Source organism: Carassius gibelio, chromosome A13, assembly GCF_023724105.1.
Source record: "Carassius gibelio isolate Cgi1373 ecotype wild population from Czech Republic chromosome A13, carGib1.2-hapl.c, whole genome shotgun sequence".
Taxonomy (NCBI): domain Eukaryota; kingdom Metazoa; phylum Chordata; class Actinopteri; order Cypriniformes; family Cyprinidae; genus Carassius; species Carassius gibelio.
In genome coordinates this window covers 9,821,142-9,843,042 of record NC_068383.1, presented here as the reverse complement: position 1 = coordinate 9,843,042, position 21,901 = coordinate 9,821,142, and the positions used below count along the sequence as shown (strand labels likewise).

Here is a 21,901-nt window from a genome sequence, read left to right as displayed (position 1 = left end):
ACTTATACGATGAACTAAAGACTAGATGTTTTGGGGGGTAAGACTATTGCACAGAAAACTGTATAATACATTTTGAGCAACATGACATTAGCAACTGATAATGTAGGAAACCGCAGATAAATGTGCGTAATCAATTGCATGAATGTACAAAAGCAATCGCAACTTGTTCAAAAGAATGAGAAACTGGTTTTATGATGTGTATTAATGACTAGATGATGTGGAGGTTGTACAAGTAGTTTTGAAAATTTCATTTCTGTTTTGAAAAATGCACCAAAGTGACTGAGAAAAACTGTAAACAAAAATCTCATATTTTTTGAGAAAATTCAATAGCATGTAGAAAAAAAAAGAATTCTATGAACATTTGTATTTTTACAGTGTTTATTTTTGTACTTCATGTGTATATACACAATACAAGTGTATTTACTGTACATGTAAAGTAACTGACAAGAGTAACAAGATTTCACTTTACATTTCATATTTGTGTATTACAACGAATAAACAAACAACAAATAACATTCATGGGAAAAAATAACTCTGACTCTTCTATTTCCACCTCTTCCTCTACCACCACCGCGTATTCTTACACGCCTTACAATTGCTCTTCCATGAGAATGTTGCTGCAGTTCAGGGTTGTGAATGTCCTCCATTCTCAAAAACTTCTACAGCAGTGATTGTGCTGTGGGCAATCTACACATATATATATATATATACTCCCAAAGTTGACTGGTTACGTAAATGGTTAAATGGTTGATTCATATTAGAGGTAATTTGCAATTATATTGCGAATGCAATTAGAGGTCATGTGCCAATTTAGCAGACATTACAAATAATGTCAATGTCAGATATATTTTAGAATATACATTCATGTATACTAATTATGATAATTGAATAGATCGTTTTGAATGTGATGGCTTACACAATAAAAAATGTCAGAGAAGTTCTGAAGTGTTTGACAGTGTAAGTGAGAATCGAGTCATCAGTTTTGATCAACAAGCCATATGCAATTATTTGTTGTCCAAACTGCAGACAGTTGTATGTACTCTTTGCTCACATGTGCCAAAGCATTTGCAGTTTGCTCAAATCAATAAGAAATTCCAATCTGATGTGAAAAAGAAGCGAATTGTTCAGAGATCTGAACTTAATGTTTTGGGAAATAAAAAAATCATTTGAGAACTGAGCCAAAGCAATTGAGAAAAACTGTAATGTGATTGACTGACAGTTTCTATGTTTGATTGACAGTGTTGACTCATGTCTCATCAGGTCCCGTCCAGTCGGCCCCTACCAGGGGTGGGACAGGCAGGCAATCTCCATGGCAACTCGCCCTACTTGATGGTGAGAGCCTCCTTCAGACTGACTAAAGCAGAAAAAGTGTCAAAAATAAATACATATATAGAAAGAAATATCAGAATGTTCAGGTGCTCCCTTATATATTAGAGATAAATACATTGAGATTTTAAAACGTGGGAAAAATAATACATTATAATTAAATGTTTGTTTTTATATATATTATATTTTTTTCCTTTAATATATCTTTTATTTGAATTTATATATCAAAAATGTACAAAGATTCACACGTATAACTGCTCTATTTAGGTAATGTTTAAAAATGTGTCCGCAGAGCAAATGGGTATTAAAATCTCATAAGATCAAAGTATGACCCACACTTTTTTTGTCTAGTAGTTTGAAGCTGCATGGATTCTGCTCTGATCCAGTCAGTTCTGATTTGTTAATAATGCTCTTCCTCTTCTGTTCTCCGGTTTAGTTTTGTTTGTGAAATGTTTGTTTGATGCCCTGGTCAGTCTATGGCCTCTCCAGATTTCATTCTTAACAGGGTATGGAGCTGAAACTTTTGAAGCTATTTTCAGTCAGATTTGGTCTATCGATGAGCTAGTGGATTTCTTGGATGAAACTACTTTTGGCCTTGGTTCACAGTAGCCATGCAAACATAAGATTCCCTGTGGAGATTTTGTTTATCCGCATTGCAAAATCTGCCAGCCAGAGGTTTTTACATTGATTGTTTCAGCACCTCTCAAACAGACTGCAATTATTCACTCTTTCAGATTCCCTCTGTGTGTGTGAAGGCATTTTCAGTGAGAATTAATTATGAAATGAGTAGTAGAATCTTTTGTAGAAGTTTTGTTTTATTGAGTTTTTAGTAGAATTAACCTATGATACGTGAGCATTGTCTGCAGTAACATAAATTAGTTGATTCTTAAAAAAAAAAAAAAAAGAAATTCAACAAAATAAAATTGCATTCTAAATTGTTCTCTCTTTGTCTCTCTCTGTAGAGTTTTGCTGAAAACACCATGAATGAGTTGCTTGGATGGTACGGATATGACAAAGTGGAGTTACGAGACTCAGATGACATAGAGATCCGCAACTACCCTGATGGAGGAATGCGGCAACACATCTCTGTCCTGAAAGGTGAGATCGGACACATACACAGAGCTTTATCTTTGGAAGGAAGGTAAAATAAGATTGACGCATTGCATATAGATGGTCTCAAAACCTATCAAAGATGGATGAAAAACAAAAAAAGTACACTACCTGTAGGGGTCAATACATTATTCACCAGGAACACATTAAATCGATTAAAAGTGACAGTAAAGACATTTATAATGCAACTGTTAAAATTTCAGATTTCAAGTAAATGCTGATTTTGTTCACTTTCTATTCATCGAAGAATCATCAACAAATGCATCACTGTTTCCACAAAAGTATAAAGCATCACAAGAGTTTTCAACATTGATATTAATAAGAAATATTTCTTGGGCACCAAAGGATCAAGTGGCACTGCCCACTGCAGTGTACCAACTGCAATAATATTTAGTAGTATTTCTGTAAATTCTGTTTTTACTGAATTTACGATCAAATAAATGCAGCTTTGTTGAGCATATGAGACGATGTTCAAAAACATTTAAAAAATCTGACCAACCCCAACTTTTGAATGAGAATTTAATTTTGGTTAGTTGCCGAGACAAGATTATTTGGGCACCATAGGTGACTGAACTCTCTTTTTGCTCTGCAACCCAAGATTTAAACTCAGAGGACGTTTCAGTATCTAAATTATTCCTTCTGGACCCTATGAGCACCTGACACTAATATGCAGAAATTTATCATATCATCCTCCCTTAATTCCCCATAGGTTCTTTGTAGCAGGTTAATTTAACAAACCTGTTTGTCATCAGAAATAGTCTAGAGGGAATTCTAGAGCGGTAATAAGACACAAAATCCTGACATGGACAGGAAAGAAAACAAGGACTGTCAGATTTTAAATGTTGTTAAAAAAGAAAATGCACTATTAAATTCCTTAACTTCCTCTGTCGCTCCCCCAAAACACTCTGTTAAACTCACTTCATGTCTCCTGGCTGGCCTCAGTGCCAGAGCATTAGAGTCTTAAACTGTCAGCCATTTTTTCTGCAGAGAAAGAGATGGCAACACAATAAGCTGTCTAATTCCTTGCGAAGTCCATACTCCAGCCTCCATTAAAGAAAATGGTGATTTAGGCATTAGATGGCTCCCAGCTAGCGCCACATTTCTCCAACCTACCACGCCTGCCATGTGACACTCTCCTTAATTACTTTCTGCCGTCAGACAAATCCATAGTCACAGATTACGATATTTCACTATTGTTAGTTGACGTTGCTGGAAGTGGAGAGATTAGGCAAAGGACAATCAGACTTAATTAACTCATTTAGCCATGATCGTCTCTAAACGAGCAGGCATTAGAGTTATAAATGGGCTTTTCTGCTATCTACCAGTAATCTGTTTGGGTGCCGTTGTTGAATCTTGTCTTATTTGCTGCAGGTGGATGTGTGTATGTTCCTTTGGCTCAGTGGTAGAGTATTGCGTTTGCAACGCAAAAGGTTGTGGGTTCAATTCCCAAATTATAGCTTGAAATGCACTGTAAGTTGCTTTGGATAAAAGCATCTGGCAAATGTAGTATGGAAATGTCTTCTCTGGACTCTAGAGCTATTTTAATCAGTTTTCTGCCATGTAACAAGTCAAAACAGTAATGAGAAGTGTGAATTTGAGAGATTTCTAGAGTCCCAGGGCCCCAGAGTTGTGAATGACTCTGTCAAATTCTGTTCAGTTGTGGTTCAACATCTCAATACGCAAACACATGCCAAGTCTTAAATCAGTGTGAAACCCTGTTCACAGCCTATTTTACTTCCGTAATATGGTATTTCCCAGTAAAACACTACATTAATCAGGAAAATGTAAATGATAATAATATCAGTACTATCATCCATCAAAAACTTATTGGATGGTGTTTAGTGGGTGTTGCATTATGAATAGAGCCAGACCTGAATGTGATATTGTTAAAACAATGATCAAATGACTATCCATCAGTCCCTGAGGCCTAAGTATAAATGGGGTCAGCTATGATTTTATATTGACTACAGTAAACTGATTATGGCCATTTGTATTCCATGACAGTTAAACCCGCGATGACATTTCACACAACAAATATAGATCCTCTAACCTTATGTATTTCACTCTGTGACTGGTTTGTGAGACATAAATGACTCACCATTACTTCTCTCTCCTCTTTAGAGAACTCTTTGCCAAAAGCATCCACAGTAGAGAACAGCAGTGGTTCTCCTCCACACGCCAACAGCTCTGGCTCTACTCCGACATCACGGAATGGAGTAACAGCCGAGGCGTCTGTAAACCCCTCCTCCTCTAAGGAGCATGGAGGCATGCCAATCATAGTGCCCTTAATCCCGCCCCCTCTGATCAAAGCACCAGCAGGTAAGAAACACAAGCGGCACAGGGGGGATTTGAGTACATAACTTACTTGCGCACATTCAACTGAACAAAATGTATGTGTACCGTATTTACTCCTGTATTTAAAGGGGGGGGGTGAAATGCTCGTTTTCACTCAATATCCTGTTAATCTTGAGTACCTATAGAGTAGTACTGCATCCTTCATAACTCCAAAAAGTCTTTAATTTTATTATATTCATAAGAGAAAGATAGTCTGTACTGATTTTTCCTGGAAAAACACGACCGGCTGGGGGCGTGACGTGTGGGCGGAGCTAAAGAATCACGAGCGCGAGTAAGCTTTTGCGTTGAGAGCTGGAAGCTGAAATCTAATCTAATTTTTTTTTTTTTTTTTTTTTTTTTCTCTCCCCTATTGTATAGAGGTTATTGTTAAGTACTGGTAAACATTTGAATGAACTTGGCTGGAAAACCAGGTTGATTATTGTACAATCTCTCTGTTTTCTTTGTATTTGCATAATAAAAAACAATTATAAAAAATACAAAAAAAGAGAGCTGGAAGCTGTGACATTACCGTGAGGAAAAAACATCCAAAACAAACCATGGCTAACAGTCAGATTCAGCGTATATTTATGATCCAGAATCAGATCCAGAGGCTGAAATTTAACAAGAGCAATTAAATGGATTACAGTTACATTTATATTGTAACTGAATTAGGTAACAGTGTTACATGTAGCCAGTCACTCCTCAACACTATGTATGTATGTGTGCTTGTATTTATGTGTGTTAATGTGTGTGATGTGGTGAGAAACAGATGGTGTAGACTCGCTAACTACCACAGCAACAGAAGCCAACTCTCCCCTCCCCATCCCCGCCCCTAGCCCGTGGCCCTCTTGAATAATTCATGAGCATGCACATAGTGACAGAGGGCTTTTGAAGTGCAGGTATGTACTGCTCGACCACCGGATGTTCCGCAAACACACACACATTTGCACAATCTCTCTTAAATTCAGGATTGGGATGGAGCAGTGAGGCTGTGCTGAGGAAAAACAAACAGGATTTCCATGGCTACCATTTATATTCGAATGTTTGTATTTTGAGGGTTGTAGAGGAACACATTTGTTGCTCTGTATGATGCAGTTTGTTAGGCAAGCTCTTTTTAGATCTTTATATACTTAATCTTTTTATATACATTTCCAGGCTGCTGAATCTAAAGGCATATTTTAAAGGCTGCTCTATCCCTGCTCAAAATTCAGTGTAAAGGCCCAATATTACATAAAAAAAGACAAAATTATGCCTGCCCGGATCCACCTCAGCCCCTAGTATCAAAGTATACAGTTGTAATTTAAGTGCAAATGCAAAATGCAATTGACTTTCTTTTTGTGGAACACAAAAGGAGATATTTTGTAAAATGTCCTGGCAGCTCCTTTGCTACGAACATGTCAAAAATGCACTTAAAAAAAAAAGCTATTTGTGTATTTGGTGGAAGCAAATACGAGTCTGGAACGGCACATGGTAAATTGGTACAAAATGTTCATTTTTGAGTGTGTTTAAATCATAAATGTCTTCTTGTACATTTCATACAGGACGTTTGCTGAAATCTCAAAAAGGTATCCTTGTCCGCAGTTCATGCCATTGGTAAAGCCAATGTTGTATTTTTGGCCTAATTGGGAATCCTAACCAGATTGGATTTATTTTTTATTTTATTTTATTTGTTTTATTTATTGCTAGAAGTGCAAAAACTATGCTTGATTTGGGGTTCTTTCCTCTGATCTCATCTCCTTGAGCTGATTAGTTTTTTTTGGCCGTTCAAAAGTGGATTTGATTAATGAAGTATGTTGTATGTTTAGCCTATGGAGACATGTTTAACATAATTCTAAATTGATTTCTATCTATTTCTATTCTTAAATTATAACTTGCTCTACACACTCATTACACAAGACAGAAGAAACAGAGAGAGGGGTGAGAAGAAAGGTTAAGTCTAATGGGCAGACATTTTCTCTCCACACACTCCAGATTTATCTGATCATTAAGCAGCTGCTAGAGGGTGAGAATGTAAAAGTTCTCTGAGGAGAAATCGTTTGACACGGGGCAGATGCATTAAAGTGATCACATACAATATCTGAGGTCACATCTCACAAAATTCAACCTTATTAAAACACCAAAGAAGTGAACAGTTTTCTGTTGTGGGAATGTCCGTTGCATTTGAATCAGTTGGCTTGGTGTGTGTCTTTGTGGCCACAGAAGCTCGCTCACCCCCCATTCCCAAATGCACTCACATATGCTCACACTTCAAACATCCAAACCCGAACACTTGTGCCTGCAAGCTTTTAGTTGTAAGTGGAGCATGATGGGAAGGATCTAACATCATGTGGCATGCCCTGTGATGTAGGCAGATTGACTAATGCACACACACAAGAAACATACAAACAGTCTTGATGTGTGTGGGGTGATGCATGATGACAGATTTCTCTTAACCCCTTGTGGGTTGGTGAGGGAAGATTGCCTGTGGTGTTTAAACACCCAGAGTATATGTGTTTCTGTATTATATACTGTTTGTCTACCATATGTTTAAATGGTGGTGGATGAATCAATGAATTAATGTCTGTATGTGTAAGGAAAAATACTTAAAATTTTGGTATATTTAGTCTAATAGAAATAGCAATATGAAGAAAAACAACAATGGTTTATGTTGTATCCGAAATTTCAATATTTTTCAAAAGGTTTTCTGAATAGATCCTTATATATCCTTGCTCTTTTTCTCTCTTTCTCAGAGGAGGACACCGCTAATGTTCAGATAATGTGTGCGTGGTGTCAGAAGGTGGGAGTGAAGCGTTATTCTCTCAGTATGGGCTCTGAACTGAAGAGTTTCTGTAGTGAGAAATGCTTCGCTGCCTGTCGACGTGCCTACTTCAAACGCAACAAGGTAAATCCCCAGTCTCTGTCTCTTCCTGTCCCCTCAGCCAATCAGGCTCCTTCTGTCTGATGTCACTTCTTCTGTTGTCCCTTAACCTTCATTGTCCATTGTCAACCTTCAATTCACTAAATTCTCTGGCTCCAAACTTTTAATGACTCTTACTCTGTAGATAAGACTTTTTACGTTTTCTGATTTTAAACACATATTAGACAGAGAAACCGGTGTGAAAGAAGCAGGTATTTATATGGTGATTCACAGTTCAAGTAATTTCACCATAAACAGCCATCTATTTCTAGAGTCTTTATTACGTTATTATTCTGATCTGCTGAAACAATTAGAAATTTGTTATTTTCATCAATGGTTGGTCCACAGAGACAAGCTGATGGCATCAATCATTCCTACTTTTCAGTACATTTTAATGACAAACAAACATAACAGGATACAATTTAAAACTGACAATTTTTAAAGACGGAGATCATATTGGCATTAATATTATTTTTTTTTTAAATCATGTATCACTTTTCATTTTCAGTTTAAATAATATTTACAAATTATTTTATTTTTAACTAAGAAAATGTGACTCGTTTTGGGTGGTAAAACAACACCACAAATCATTATTCAGTATTAGCAATGAACTGTATGATCTCTGTGATCTCATTGCGTAATAACTGGTTTGTCTCTGTTTGATGAAATTGCAGAAATTATAAGCTATTTTATTACAGAGCTCAAAAGGTACAGCAATATACAGCATAACAGCAATGAGCCTCATTTAGATTTAGACCTCATGCCATCAGAGTGAGACAGATATTGATTGTGTGTTTTCTCTTCTATCTAAGCTTGGATATGTGAGGAATTGCAGTGTAAGTATTCTGTGTTTGGATTTCTCCTCTCCTCGTGTGTGTTAGAGACTCTGTTGTACACCTATTCACACACTGATGGAACTCATAGTATCATGGACGCATGTAAACACACTCTCAGGCATACATAAATTATCCACATACACATGCATACAAAAGCACACACACTCGCATACACAAAAATACACCATCACACCTGCATACATACACACACAAGAGTCTCAAATGCATGCATACACACTCCCAGATGCATGCATGTTTGTTCACAGCCACCCCTTGCATAGTGTGTGGTGTGTTTGAGGACAGCATGAAGAGACCAACAAACATGCAAACATGAGCTTTACTGGCGCTACCACACACACACACACATATATAAACCTAAATGCGTAGTCTGTGTCGGACACACAAAAAATGTGGATACACAAAACATACACAAACAATTGTATAAATCTCAAGAATTGTTGAGCAGGGACAGAGAGCTCATAGACCTCCATAAGATGTGTAAAACACACAAACAAACAAAAAACATATTTTTTTTCTCTGCTGTAGAAATCATTGACCTAATCTATAAAGTCATAGATACAGGTCATTCATATTATTCACATAGCTGAATGTAAAACATCATTTTTATAGAACTAGCATATAAATTGAGCATATAGATAGTACATGCATATTTTTAAAGAAAGAATTTAAAGAAAAAGAAATCGGTCAGTGACAATGACCAATTCCATGACAGTGAATTCACAACAACTGTTAAGAACTGACCATATTCATATTTTTGGTTTATATTTCACCCCAAATTCAATAAATAAATAAAGGAAATTATTAAAAGGCAAATATATTTTGGTGAAAATGGTCCTATAAAGGGATACAATTTTATTTAATCATTAATTTTGTATTGAGTCATTTCATGACACTTGAACATTAATTAAACACACCTAATTTCGATTACCATGGTGAAAAATTATCGTTACTGTTTAAAAAAAAAACAAGGATGCATTATTTAAAGAATTTACACATAATTGTAATACTTATTATATATGCAGATTTATGCTGAAAAATGAATGCTGATAAAACAACAACAACAACAACAACATGTGCAAATAATGACAATCTAATGAAAAGTCAGAAAAACATCCCTGAATATATTATGGAAATTAGATTTTTTGGGGGGGAAATGTGCTAATATATAATACAAAAAAAAACTAAACAGAAAGCAAATATTTTATATAAATAATATATAACATATATAATAATATATAAACACATTAGTTTTCATTTCTTTTTGCCTATCTTTTGATTTTGGGGTGGAATGTGGCCTGGACAGATTCACGCTTTTTTACATTTTGCAAAGTCTTTCTGTGCAATGTTTGTTTGTGCAAAAACTGTTGAATTCTGTAGATTAAGTCATTGGAGGAATATGGCCTGGGCATGTTTTTCTGAGATTTATATGAACATTTATTTAACCTTGTGAAGTTCACATCAGAGCATAAGGGGCTGATGCGCATCTGCAGTTTAATTTTCATTGTCCATGACTTTATTATAAAACTGTTATTAGTTTTCTGCTCAAAGTTCAGATTTTCATTATTTATTTACACACGTATAATAAAGAGAACATTGTGTGCTGAGTGACATCACCTGATATGAGGTCAGTGTAGTCTGTGATTATCATAGTGTAAACTGTGAGGTTGTTTTGGCACGTCTGTAGACGTTTGGATGCTGGATCTGGTTCTCAGAGGAGACACGTCTGTGGAATGCCAAACAAACGTCTGGCAGGGATATGTTCATTTAATCCCACCAATCTTAGAGCTGTTTACTTCACTCCTATAATGATTCTGCTGGCGTTCTGCCGCCGCTGCGACTCCGCCTCTATTTCTATAATTTATTAAGAGAGGAAAACTTAATATAAGATTATATGAACATTTTCTCTTTCTATTTTGTCATGTACACTATACGGTCAGCTGCAAAGACAAGCAGTATTGTATGTGTGTGTGTGTGTGTGTGTGAAATAAGACACTGGGAGGGGTTGTGGGGCGGTGGGTCTGGTTGCGGTCGGGTGTTACTGCAGTAAAAACCTGCAGCTGCTACATCTGCAAAACTCAAAACGGAAAAAAGAGAAAGCATAAACATGTATACTTTTCTCTATCATCCCACCGTCCCACCTCGGGTAGTAAAATATCCTCACTCCAGCTGTTTCAGGTGATATTTCCTCCCTATTAAAAGTGTGTGTGTGTGTGTGTGTGTGTGTGTGTGCTCTTGTTTTTGTGTCATATCAGGACACAACTCTGTATAATGACATGGGTATGACACAGGTATTACAAGGAGAGGGTGACTTATGAGGACATAACCCATCTTATAAATCATACAGAATTAGTTTTTCTGAGAATGTAAAAATGCACAAAGCTTCCTGTGAGGGTTAGGTTTAGGTGAAGGGTTGGTGTAGGGCAATAGAATATACAGTTTGTACAGTATAAAAACCATTACGCCTATGGGATGAACCCACTTTTCACAAAAAAACTAATGTGTGTGTGTGTGTGTGTGTTTGTTTGTGTGAATAAGGAGTGTCCTCCTCAGAGGAAATGTGGTAAACCACTGTCAGACATGCACACACACATTATTGCTATTGTATTGTGTTTATTGTGTCAAACGGTGGGCTCGTTTTACAGTGTCCAAATCCTCAGATTTGCATGTGTGTGTGTGTTTGTGTGTGTAGGTGCTGAGCTAATGAATTTAGACAAGGTATTTTTAGTCTCATGAAACCTTAGAGTAAATGAATATTTGGAATACAGAGAAGTGTGCCTATATATGGTGATTTGTTCTGGATTGAGGTGAATTGGACTGAAATTTGTTTGTGATGAACAAGGCTGAATAAGTTCAATCAACTTGGGTCCCTTTAACTCAGTGACAGTGAATGGCAAATTGTAAAAAGAAAACAGTTAGCAAAAGATCATATCCAAGACTATAACAATATCAAGTTTTAATGTTAGACATCACTATCAAAAAATTTGTTACGTAAAATATAAATCCAATATTGTGTTCTTTTGACATACACTTTTGGGCATGGGATTTCTTATTACTATAAATGTTAGTGTGAAACAGAGAGAAAGAGACATTGAAGAAAATATGTGTAGTCTTGGACACCTGGGCAAAGCAACCCTTTTTAAACAGCCAAGCAGATGGACACACAGACAGAGCTTCAGACCAGTTTGTGCTTCTTGCCATAAAATCAGAATGAAACAGAATTAAATGCAGCTCTGCCAGTAAGTGCAAGAAAAAGATGAGTGTAGACTGAATGGGAATATGCTGTTTGTGTGAATGTTTTTCAGAAGGGAGAACAAAACATTGGAAACATGAAAGACAGAAAGATAGCACAAGCTGAAGACGCATAGTAAAGCCTGAAATCACCTACAGTTGTTCTGTGTTGAAAGCAACTGACTAAACATACTACATAATGTCTTTGTGCCAGGTACAGTCTCCCATACACAAAATTTATGCTTTGCATGTAACCCATCCAAGTACACACACACAGCCGTGAGTAGTGAACACGCACATACACACCATGAACACACACCCGGAGCAGTGGGCAGCCATTTTTGCTGTGGCCCCCAGGGAGCAGTTGGGGGTTGGTGCCCCCGTTCGAACCTGTTACCTTTGGATTACAATTCCGACACTCTAAACATTAGGCCACGACTGAGGGGACAGAAATGACCAGGTCATTGGAAATGTGTGTGTTGGATCTTAACCAGTTCATTACTTCTAAATCCACAACCTCTCTTTCTTGACACATTTTCCATTCATTTCTTCATCTGCAGATTCATTCATGTATCATTCTGCCTGCGTTTTTCTTTTGCGCTGTGTGCCTGCGTGTGTGTGTCAGGAGAAATAGTAACTCTCTTAACCCTTTCGAGTCAATTAACGCATATATGCGTTTTGAGTCATTTTCTCATAACCCCGAAAAGAACTTAAATTACACTCTCAGTTTTAATCGTACAGATAAGAGCAATACATCAATCGAATCTGTAAAGGGTCTAGATTTTTTTTGGGATACAGACATAATAACAAAAAACCTTTGTGCACTTATAAAATAAAGATAACAAACAAGGTGCGCTGTCTACAGTCTTTGTCTCTGCTGATCGTCATGTACAAACATTTCATTAAAATGAACTGTAACTCCGTGAATACTCAACGAAGAGACATGAGAGAGATATCTATAGAAAGCCTGGAATGTCTACTTTTAAACAAGTGCTGCCGAAAACAAATATTCTGAGATAAAGTAATCCATATGAAAACAACGCAATGTCTGTTTTTCATATCTCCCTTCATTATATTTAATGTGACCATGCCCCCGCGCTGAACGCGCTATTCAGATTCAAACTGAAGCGCGCGGCTTGAATACACCCACACAGAAGAAAAAGCAGCCAGACTATTCTTCAAGTTTTTATTTTATTTTACTGTTTGCTTCGCGATGAGAGGAATAAGACATAATTCACCCCAAAAAGATGTGATGTGGTTGAGGATTTGAGAAATGGATTTCCTCAGAAAAAAGAATGAAGCACTTCATTCAGCAGAGATCATAAACATGAGTAAGTCTCTTTTTATGTTAAATTTGATTACAGTGTTAAAATCTGACAGAGCTTAAATTATCAGCCAGTAAATGGTGATGTTGATTTATATACATTAATATAATAACAAATGAGAATATCAATGCATTACTGCAGGGTTACAAATGTACAACTTATTTATTCATTTCTATTTTGAACGTTGGAGTACAATTTCTCTGTCTCAGAAACAAACTCTTTTAACTGTGTGTGTGTGTGTGTGTGTGTGTGCAAGTGCTGAAGCTTTTGGGCCTCTGCTTCTTCAGGTCTTGTTGCCATGGCGTTGTGACTCATGGTGCAGGGTGATTATTTCATAGCTTCTAGCCAGGAGAACAAACATACACACTCTCAAATCACTGTCTCACACACACACACTCTAGCCATTCACAGATTAGCGGATGCACCTTGGGCAACATGTCTGCTTATATAGAGTTAATGGTTTAGTATTGCTTTATGACATAGTAAAACAAACCTCTTCCTTTTTGTATATGCTATGGATGGATTTTTAGGCACTTTACAAATTAGGGATAGATAGATAGATAGATAGATAGATAGATAGATAGATAGATAGATAGATAGATAGATAGATAGATAGATAGATAGATAGATAGATAGATGCGGCTTCAAAGATAAATTTCCATTGAGTGGCGCTAAAACACTGGTTCAATTCGTGAACCCTGACACATTTTTATTATGCTGATATAGGAACGTATTGCAGTGTTTTATGTTTTATGTTGCTCCTCGTACATATTGCGGTGGTTTAGAATTTAACTGTCGCTAAATGTTAATGCTTTATCATGTTGGAAATATGCCCTACACCAAACCCAACCCTAAACCTACCCGATATTCTAAACAAATGCAAAACTGTAATAAAAACACACTTGTTGATGCAACCGTGCCCTTTCAACTTTCTTATATGGAGAATTAAACTGCTTTGTCAAACCATGGTTACATGGGATTCAAACCGGAGCTCCTCATCTCTCAAATACAAGTACTGTATGAGCTATGAGCTACCAAACAAACCTACCACCTATGAAAACCCATAGATATGAAGCTGGATATGCGTGATGCTTCAAAAGTATCAGTTTTCAAATCTCCCAACATCTCTTAATATTGTTTTGAAGACATAATATGATATTCTTCAAGTAATAGTGAGAAAATTACGCTTTATTAATTGAAACTCTGTAAAGTTGTGTGAAAAGGAATAAAAGGTGTCAGAGTTTTACTGTCTCTAGTGTTCATTTATTGCAGTGAAATGTACTTGTACAGTATGTATTTCACGTCTCACTAAAAAGGGCACCCCAGGGCACCCAGGTGCATTACTAGATGGAGAGGTTGTGAATGTCATTTTCTCAGGTGTGTGAGTCTGTGTGTGTGTGTGTGTGTGTGCATCATATGTGTTCCCATCTATGTCCTTGGAGAAGTACATTTTACCTGGCAATATGCAAACACACACACACACCTGGGTTAGGTTGGATGATGCCCAGATGGTGGCTGGCAGAGATGTGGTTGAAATGTTGAAGCCCAGGTGGCATAACACACACACACTGCAGCAATTTAGGGCATGTTTTACAATATGGAGGCACAGAGTTGTCTTCACATAAACACATACACTATCCAGCTCTGCATTTTTGGTTACTTAATAAGCTGTCAGGTTCACTAACTTTTGTGTGCCTGCATGTGGCTTCATCTATGTGACTGTGTGTATGAAAGAGGCTTCATAGTGTAAATTAATGGTGTGTGTGGTTATTTCTTAGAGCAGTCATGCCTCAAGTCATTAAGACTGTGGATATGCCATTTGTGTGTGTGTTAGAGAGTATGCAGCCTCATTAGTGCTATATGTAAATGAGTTGGCTCAAGTCCAGAGGGGTCACAGACACTAGACAAAATAAAGAGAGGAGATGGCACAAGTGTTTATGTGCGCAGACTGATGTTCTTCATTGTTTTTGTGAGTGAGGTGACTGTCATCAGTGGCACTCAGGCACACAGGAAGAGCTCAGAGACGAACACACAGTTTTCTTTTAATGGTTTTGCTGTTATTTTATGATATTTCATTAATTTTAGCTTTGCTTCTTTTTGTCTCTTGAGTGTTTCAGCACTGGTTTCTCCCCTAATTGTCTAGAATATTTCAGAATTGTTTTTTTTTTTACAGCTTTTAATTGTGATATGTTAAGTATTCATCTAATATAATTGAACACTGTTCTTCCAATACCAATATATGACCTTGGATTACAGAATTTTAATGTAGGCAGACACGCTCACTCACACAGAATGTCTCTATTCTCTCTATATGTCTATTCGGCACAGCATGTTGTTTTTTTATTCTCTCACTCCATTTCTTCATTCACATCATTCCTTCTTTCTTTTCTACATCTGTTATGTGTGTGTTTATTTTCAGTTTTTTGTTCATGCATAAAAAGGGACATTATGTTTTTCCTTTAGGCCAGAGAGGAGGAGGGCGTTCCACACCACAGCTTGTCCAAAGACACGCCCAGACTTGTCCTCAAGACAAACAGCGATGTCCTTGTAAGATATAAACCATTTTAACACCCCAAAATTAGAGATGTAGAAACAGCATATGCATATTGATTAAAATGATTTAAATTTTAGAAAGATGGTGTGATCGTGGCCATGTCTCAAAGTCTTAAGTCTTAATTCTGAAATATGGTATTGAGAAAAAAATTCTTATTTTTGTTCTAAAATTAGTTTTGGCATTCATTTGTATTTTTTTATTGTGACATTATTATTATCAGGGACACACTAATATTAAAATCCTGGCCAATACCAATAAACCAATAATTACTTTCATGTTATGACTGATAAATGATTAGTGGTTGATCTTTTTTTTTCTATCATAGATTTTAAAGTAAAATCATTAAAACTAAAATCTGACAAATATATTTGACGATCACAAAATAATATATATAATATACCATTACAGTGTGAAAATTTGACATTCATTTTAAGCTTTATATGTAGTAGTGTTATGTAATTAATCATGTTTTTAAAGATTAACTTCGATATATGTCTAATATTGTCCATTAGTTGATGTTGTACCTATAAATATATGTGTGTGTGTGTGTGTGTGTGTATGCACATATATGTGTGTGTGTGTGTGTGCGTGTGTATATATATATATATATACCGTATTTTTCGGACCATAAGTTGCACCTGATTATAAATCGCATCAATCCAATAATACGTCATGATGAGGAAAAAAACATATATAAGATGCACTGGACTATAAGTCACATTTGTTTAGAACCAAGAGAAAACATTACCATCTCCAGCCGCGAGAGGGCGCTCTATGTCTTCAGTTTAGACTACAGGAGCAATGAGCAGCATAGAGCGCCCTCTCGCAGCTGTAGACGGTAATGTTTTCTCTTGGTTCATTTCTCTCAGTTCATGTCAAATTAATTTTGATAAATAAGTCGCACCTGACTGTAAGTCGCAGGACCAGCCAAACTATGAAAAAAAGTGTGACTTATAGTCCGGACAATACGGTATATACCATTATTGGCAGTATACCCCTAATGATTATGACAGTTAATAAAAACAAATTATCAATATTTTCAATTATTTTGTTTTTATTTTTTTATTATTATTATTTATTTAAAAAAAAATGCATTACAGTGATGAGTATAATGTCACAATTAGAAAATGTATGACTTTAAATTAACTTCTTATTGTGTTTGTTTAATTTTGGGGAGAACTATAACCCATGACCCATAAATTCATTCCTAAATTCCTAAAGACTTAGAACTTGACACAAGACTGGTCAAATCACACACCTGCACTGTTAACTCAAGACTTGATCATGAGGTGTTCTGCTTTATCTACTTTATTAGCTATAGAAAGAGTTTGTTATGTCTTTCTGACAATCCACATTTCATGTTTTTGTTTAAGCATTGTCATTCTGCACTGAATGTTACTGTTTTCCACATGAATGGACAGGTGGGGTATGTGCATATGTGTGTGTGTGTGTATAAAATCAGCATATGGCTGGTCAAGAACAGACACATCCTGGGGTTAGAGGGTGTGCGTGATGGGAAAAGAAAAGCATTAGCACAGAAGCTTCCTCTCTACCGTTAATTTGGCAGCCGTATGTTAGCAGGTAATTACAGTAAAAGAGTGTACAGCTACTCGCAGCATGGTCACGGACATCGGCTTAACGGCCACAGCAGAAGTAAATGACAGTAATTACCTCTCAACCATGTTAGAGAGAGAGAGAGAGAGAGAGAGAAAAGAAGACCATTAGGGTAATGTGCAGTAAAATTTCTCTTAAAGAGCCATGACTCGTTAAGTGGTCTCCATTTGTCTCGCTTTTTAAACTCAGGAAATATGAAAATCATTTATAATGGAGAATATCCAGGCACGCCTCAAGCTGGTTTGTGCATGTTAACTGGCATGGTCACAGCTCCCACATTTAAAACAGAGCGAAGGCTTCATTAGAAAATGATGTTCTCTGAAAAGAAGTCTTTTTTTAAACATTTAAATCATTTTATCTTGTTTTAGGTATGCTTACTTTTACTGGAAAATACGTTTACAAAAACTGACTAATGAAATGTCTTGGAAGTAGACTTAAAATTAAATTAAAATTAAAAATTTTACTTAAAAATAAGAAATACAATTAAAATTAAAACATGATTTGTGTGAATATGTATGCAAGCGTATATATTTCTATGTGTTTATTTCTAGCGCTCTCTCTCTCTCTCTCTCTCTTTCTCTCTTCATCCGTGTGATGAATGTCCATCATTGACAGTAGTGGCATATGATAAATGCCTTTATTATCTTCAGTGGAACTCTGGCTTTAGCAGTCAATTCACTAGTCTTAAGAGAAATCTCTGTCTCTGCAGTCTGCTCAGGCAGGCCTGAGGCAAATTATATTTAGATTCTGATTCAAAAGCAGTATTTTAATCAAAGTTTTAAATTGCTAATGCATTAGTAAACACACTTATCACTAAAACACATATCAACAGAAGCATGCATTGGGCTTTGTGGCTATTGGTTTTCCACTGTGTTCAGCTTGTTTGTAGCATTATGATGTGTAGTTTTGTTTCTGCTTCGTTTTGTGTCAAATTCACGAGTGTTGCACATTACCATGCAGTATTTTAGTGTAAAACCTGCCTCCTTTCTGTTAATTGGGCTTATTAGAGATAATATTTATACCAGCACATTCGCAAGATGGAGAATTTCAAGTATTTTTTAAGTATTTGGGTGGGTTTGTAGTGTACCATTACTGAATTTGCATAAATGTGTTAATATTATTTAATATGATATATTAATATTAGTTAATATGAGTTAAACCACCTAAAACAACTCAAACCATTCATCGTTTATTCTTGTGCAGTACAGTTAGTTGTGTTGCCAGGTCTGTCTTTGTCTACCTGTCTGTCTTTATGATAAGCCAGCGTTTGCAAATCACTTTCTATGTACTTGCCAGGCCTGAGGCCAATTTTCTGCACTCAACTACTTTGACTGACCTCCACTCTGGAGAGCGACAGCCTTATCAACTCCAAGACAGTTTTGTTGAGTGACTGGAAAGATTAAACTATCCTGGCAGAAAGAGTGTCAGAGAAAAAGAGCGAAACAGAGGCAGCGTTCAATTATTTAGTAGTATTTCTTTCTCATACAATGGATATGTCGATGTTCATCTTTCTATAGTTTGGCCTGTCTATCACCCCATTAAATTATTCTTTGTGTTAGCAGTACAAATCAATATCCTTTAATTACCCAGAGTTCATGTCTAACCTTTATTAATCGTATATGCAAACCCAAACCACATTTTCTGTCTCACAGGTTTAAGCCCCACGTTCCTGTCTGTCTCAGTCTGTTGTCACTGTCTTTCTCAATTAGTGTCACCTGATACAACAACAGATACACACTCACATACACACACTCAAAATCCACATGCATAATTGCCCCTTGAAGGGAAAACCTTTTAGTCGTGGCTGTCAGAGTTTGACCCTGCAGCTTGCCTTGGGCAGCTGACTCCTGACATCTTGTAATGAGTGTGTCTGTGTGTGTGAGGATGTTTGTGTCAAAAATACAGAAAGCCAATGTGTTAGGATGAGTTAAAGAACAAAACTGCATTATACATTTTTAATATAGATTTTTAGATTTTATTATTGTATTTTTATTATACAATATTATTTCTGTATTGTGAAATAAATTATCATCTGAGAGCTTGATTTGATTTTAATATTTCATGACATAAACCTAATTTTTCTTCAGACTTGGGTTGTTATATTCAACGCCTATTCTGTAATTCCCTAAACCCTAATCTTACATAGATCTGACACTTCACAAAACACACACACAAACACACACACACTTTGCTGGCATCAGACTGTCTTAAGTCCTACAAAATGACAGTCATAATCTTTTAATAATGATTAATTTGTATGCCTTGATATAGACATTAAGAAGTATTAATCTATAGTTTTTGTTGTTCACTTTGGGTTGTTCATGTTACAGGTCTGTGATTGGTGCAAACACATCCGCCACACTAAGGAATACCTGGATTTTGGAGCGGGTGAAAGACGGCTTCAGTTCTGCAGTGCAAAGTGTCTGAACCAGTATAAGATGGACATATTCTATAAAGAGACTCAGGCTGCACTGCCAGGGGGTTTATGTAACCCTCCTCTCTCCACAAGTGATATGAAATCAGAGAGCGCAGCGGGAGTACAGCTCCTCACACCTGAGTCCTGGAGCGCACCTATAAATGAGCTCCGCAGTCACAAGGCACCTTCACCAGGCGGTGCCACCACTGTAGCCAGACCTTCTGGATCCACCTCGGGGTCACCATCTGAAACTGGAAATGTGTGTTCCTCCTCATCTTCATCATCCTCGTCATCATCATCTACGAAAATCCCCACACCACGGCCACACGAAAGCCCTGCATTACTGCCACCTCCTCCACCACATATAGCAGGTTTACATCCAGCTCTGGGTGTGCCACCTGGCAGCCCACCGATGGTGATGACACCCCGTGGCCCAGTTCCTCTCCCTTTCTTTATGGAGCACCAGATGATGCAGCAGATTCGCCCTCCGTTCTTACGCCCCCCAGGCCCCAATAGCCCTCATTCCAATCCCATGATTCCTGGCATTGGGCCACCACCTCCTCGGACTTTGGGTCCTCCATCAAGCCCTATGCACCGCCCACTCCTTTCCCCCCACATACACCCATCCTCCACCCCAACCCTTCCTGTGAACCCTCCGGGTATGATGCCCCCTCATCCCGGTGGCCACATGCCATCCTTGCCTTTCCACCCAGTTAACATGATGCCAGCTGGACCCATCCCAGTTCCGCCCTATATGAATATTGGCATACCTTCTCTGGCCCCCTTGGTGCCACCACCAACATTATTAGTGCCCTATCCAGTGATTGTGCCATTACCAGTCCCCATACCCATTCCGGTGCCCATACCATTCAATCCCCGGGCTTCTGGTGACCGACCAGGAAATGACGGAACGCTTCTGAACGCTGTGAGTGAGCGGAGTGATTCAAAAGCATCACCACCATTTTCTCAAAGCACCTCCAGAGGGGAGGGGATGGACTTTCAACAAGCCCCTTCTACCTCAGATACACTTTCACCAGGATTTTCCAAACAGACAGAGCAGGGCAGGACAAACGTGGCGGAGCTCATAGTTAAAATGGAAAACTCTGGTAACGGAAACTTTGGACACTCCCACAAAGACACACCAGCAGATGGGGTCATTGATTTAACAACCAGTCGTCGCTCCCGGCAACAGCTAGTTATCCAGAGGACTGTAACCTGTGTGCAGGTAAAAGCAGAGCCTGGGTTAAGCCCACCACCAGCAGTTTTGGGTGAAACCGAGGTGGATGGGTCGGGCAGTACTAGCACAGGTACAATAGAAGATAACCACAGAGAGAGTAATGCTAAAAGCCCTTTGGCTAGTGTGGCTCTGCCTTGTGTCGACCCGTCCTACTGCAGTGGCACTCCGCCACTTTCTCAGCCAGTCACATGCAGCTACTCCACTGGTCCTACCAACACCATCACAGCTACAACTGAGCCTGGCTCTGCTACGCCCTGCAATGTGATTGTTAATGGGAGCTGTAATGTGCCTCCAACAGAGAGTTTGATCAGAACACCTCCGTTAGAGCAGCACCCTCTAGTGGACTCCTGCCGCAGGACTGCCGCTGTGTGCGATTTAGATGGAGAGGACCTCAAAGAGAACAGCTGCTTGGCAACAGAAAGAGACTTGGCAGGTAAGAAAATCTCAATTGACCAGTCTGCCATTACTGCAAAAACAGGGGAGGACAAGCCTCAGAACCCTGAAGATGCCCCATCTGGTGAGGACCATGCCTACGCTCTTCCCCTAATGCCTAAACCTGGCTGTGTCATTCAGCCTGTTCCCAAACCTGCTGACAAATCCGCTGCCATTATGCCCTGTGGCTTGACAGATCCATTAACAGGAACCATTCCAATGGAAATGGAGCCTCCGCTGAAGAGAAGGTGTCTGCGAATCCGCAATCAGAACAAGTGAAATAGAGGACAGGTGAGAATCAGATTTTGTCCACTTCCTTAGTAGTTTACTTAGTAGTAACTGTGTGTCTGCCTTCAAGATTGTTTTTTAAGCACAATAATTCTGTAAATCTTTCCGTGCTTGGTTGCAGATTTCTATCGAAGTAATAGTTAAAATAAAAAAATAAACAATTATTTTCATTTAAACACCCCCGGGTTGCACCAAACCTCTCTCCTGTGAAACACAAAAAGAATTTCTAGAAGTGTACTTTGTCTCTCCAATCTGTGTGGAACTACAGCTTTCTAACTTAAGAT

General features: G+C 37.8%; 1 protein-coding gene across 2 annotated transcripts in view; it reads left to right on the top strand.

The window, feature by feature from the left end:
* LOC128026097 (sine oculis-binding protein homolog A-like) overlaps positions 1-21,901 on the top strand; it is a 38,195-nt gene that overhangs the window by 10,131 nt on the left and 6,163 nt on the right. The window contains exons 2-8 of one of the 2 annotated variants that reach the window (XM_052612827.1): positions 1,261-1,332; positions 2,289-2,424; positions 4,558-4,755; positions 7,500-7,651; positions 8,479-8,502; positions 15,540-15,623; positions 19,575-21,620. In XM_052612827.1, the coding sequence (XP_052468787.1) occupies positions 1,261-1,332; positions 2,289-2,424; positions 4,558-4,755; positions 7,500-7,651; positions 8,479-8,502; positions 15,540-15,623; positions 19,575-21,608 (2,700 nt within the window). In that variant the 3' untranslated portion in view covers positions 21,609-21,620. The remainder of the gene's footprint in view (positions 1-1,260; positions 1,333-2,288; positions 2,425-4,557; positions 4,756-7,499; positions 7,652-8,478; positions 8,503-15,539; positions 15,624-19,574; positions 21,621-21,901) is intronic. The other variant, XM_052612828.1, reaches the window with a different exon arrangement.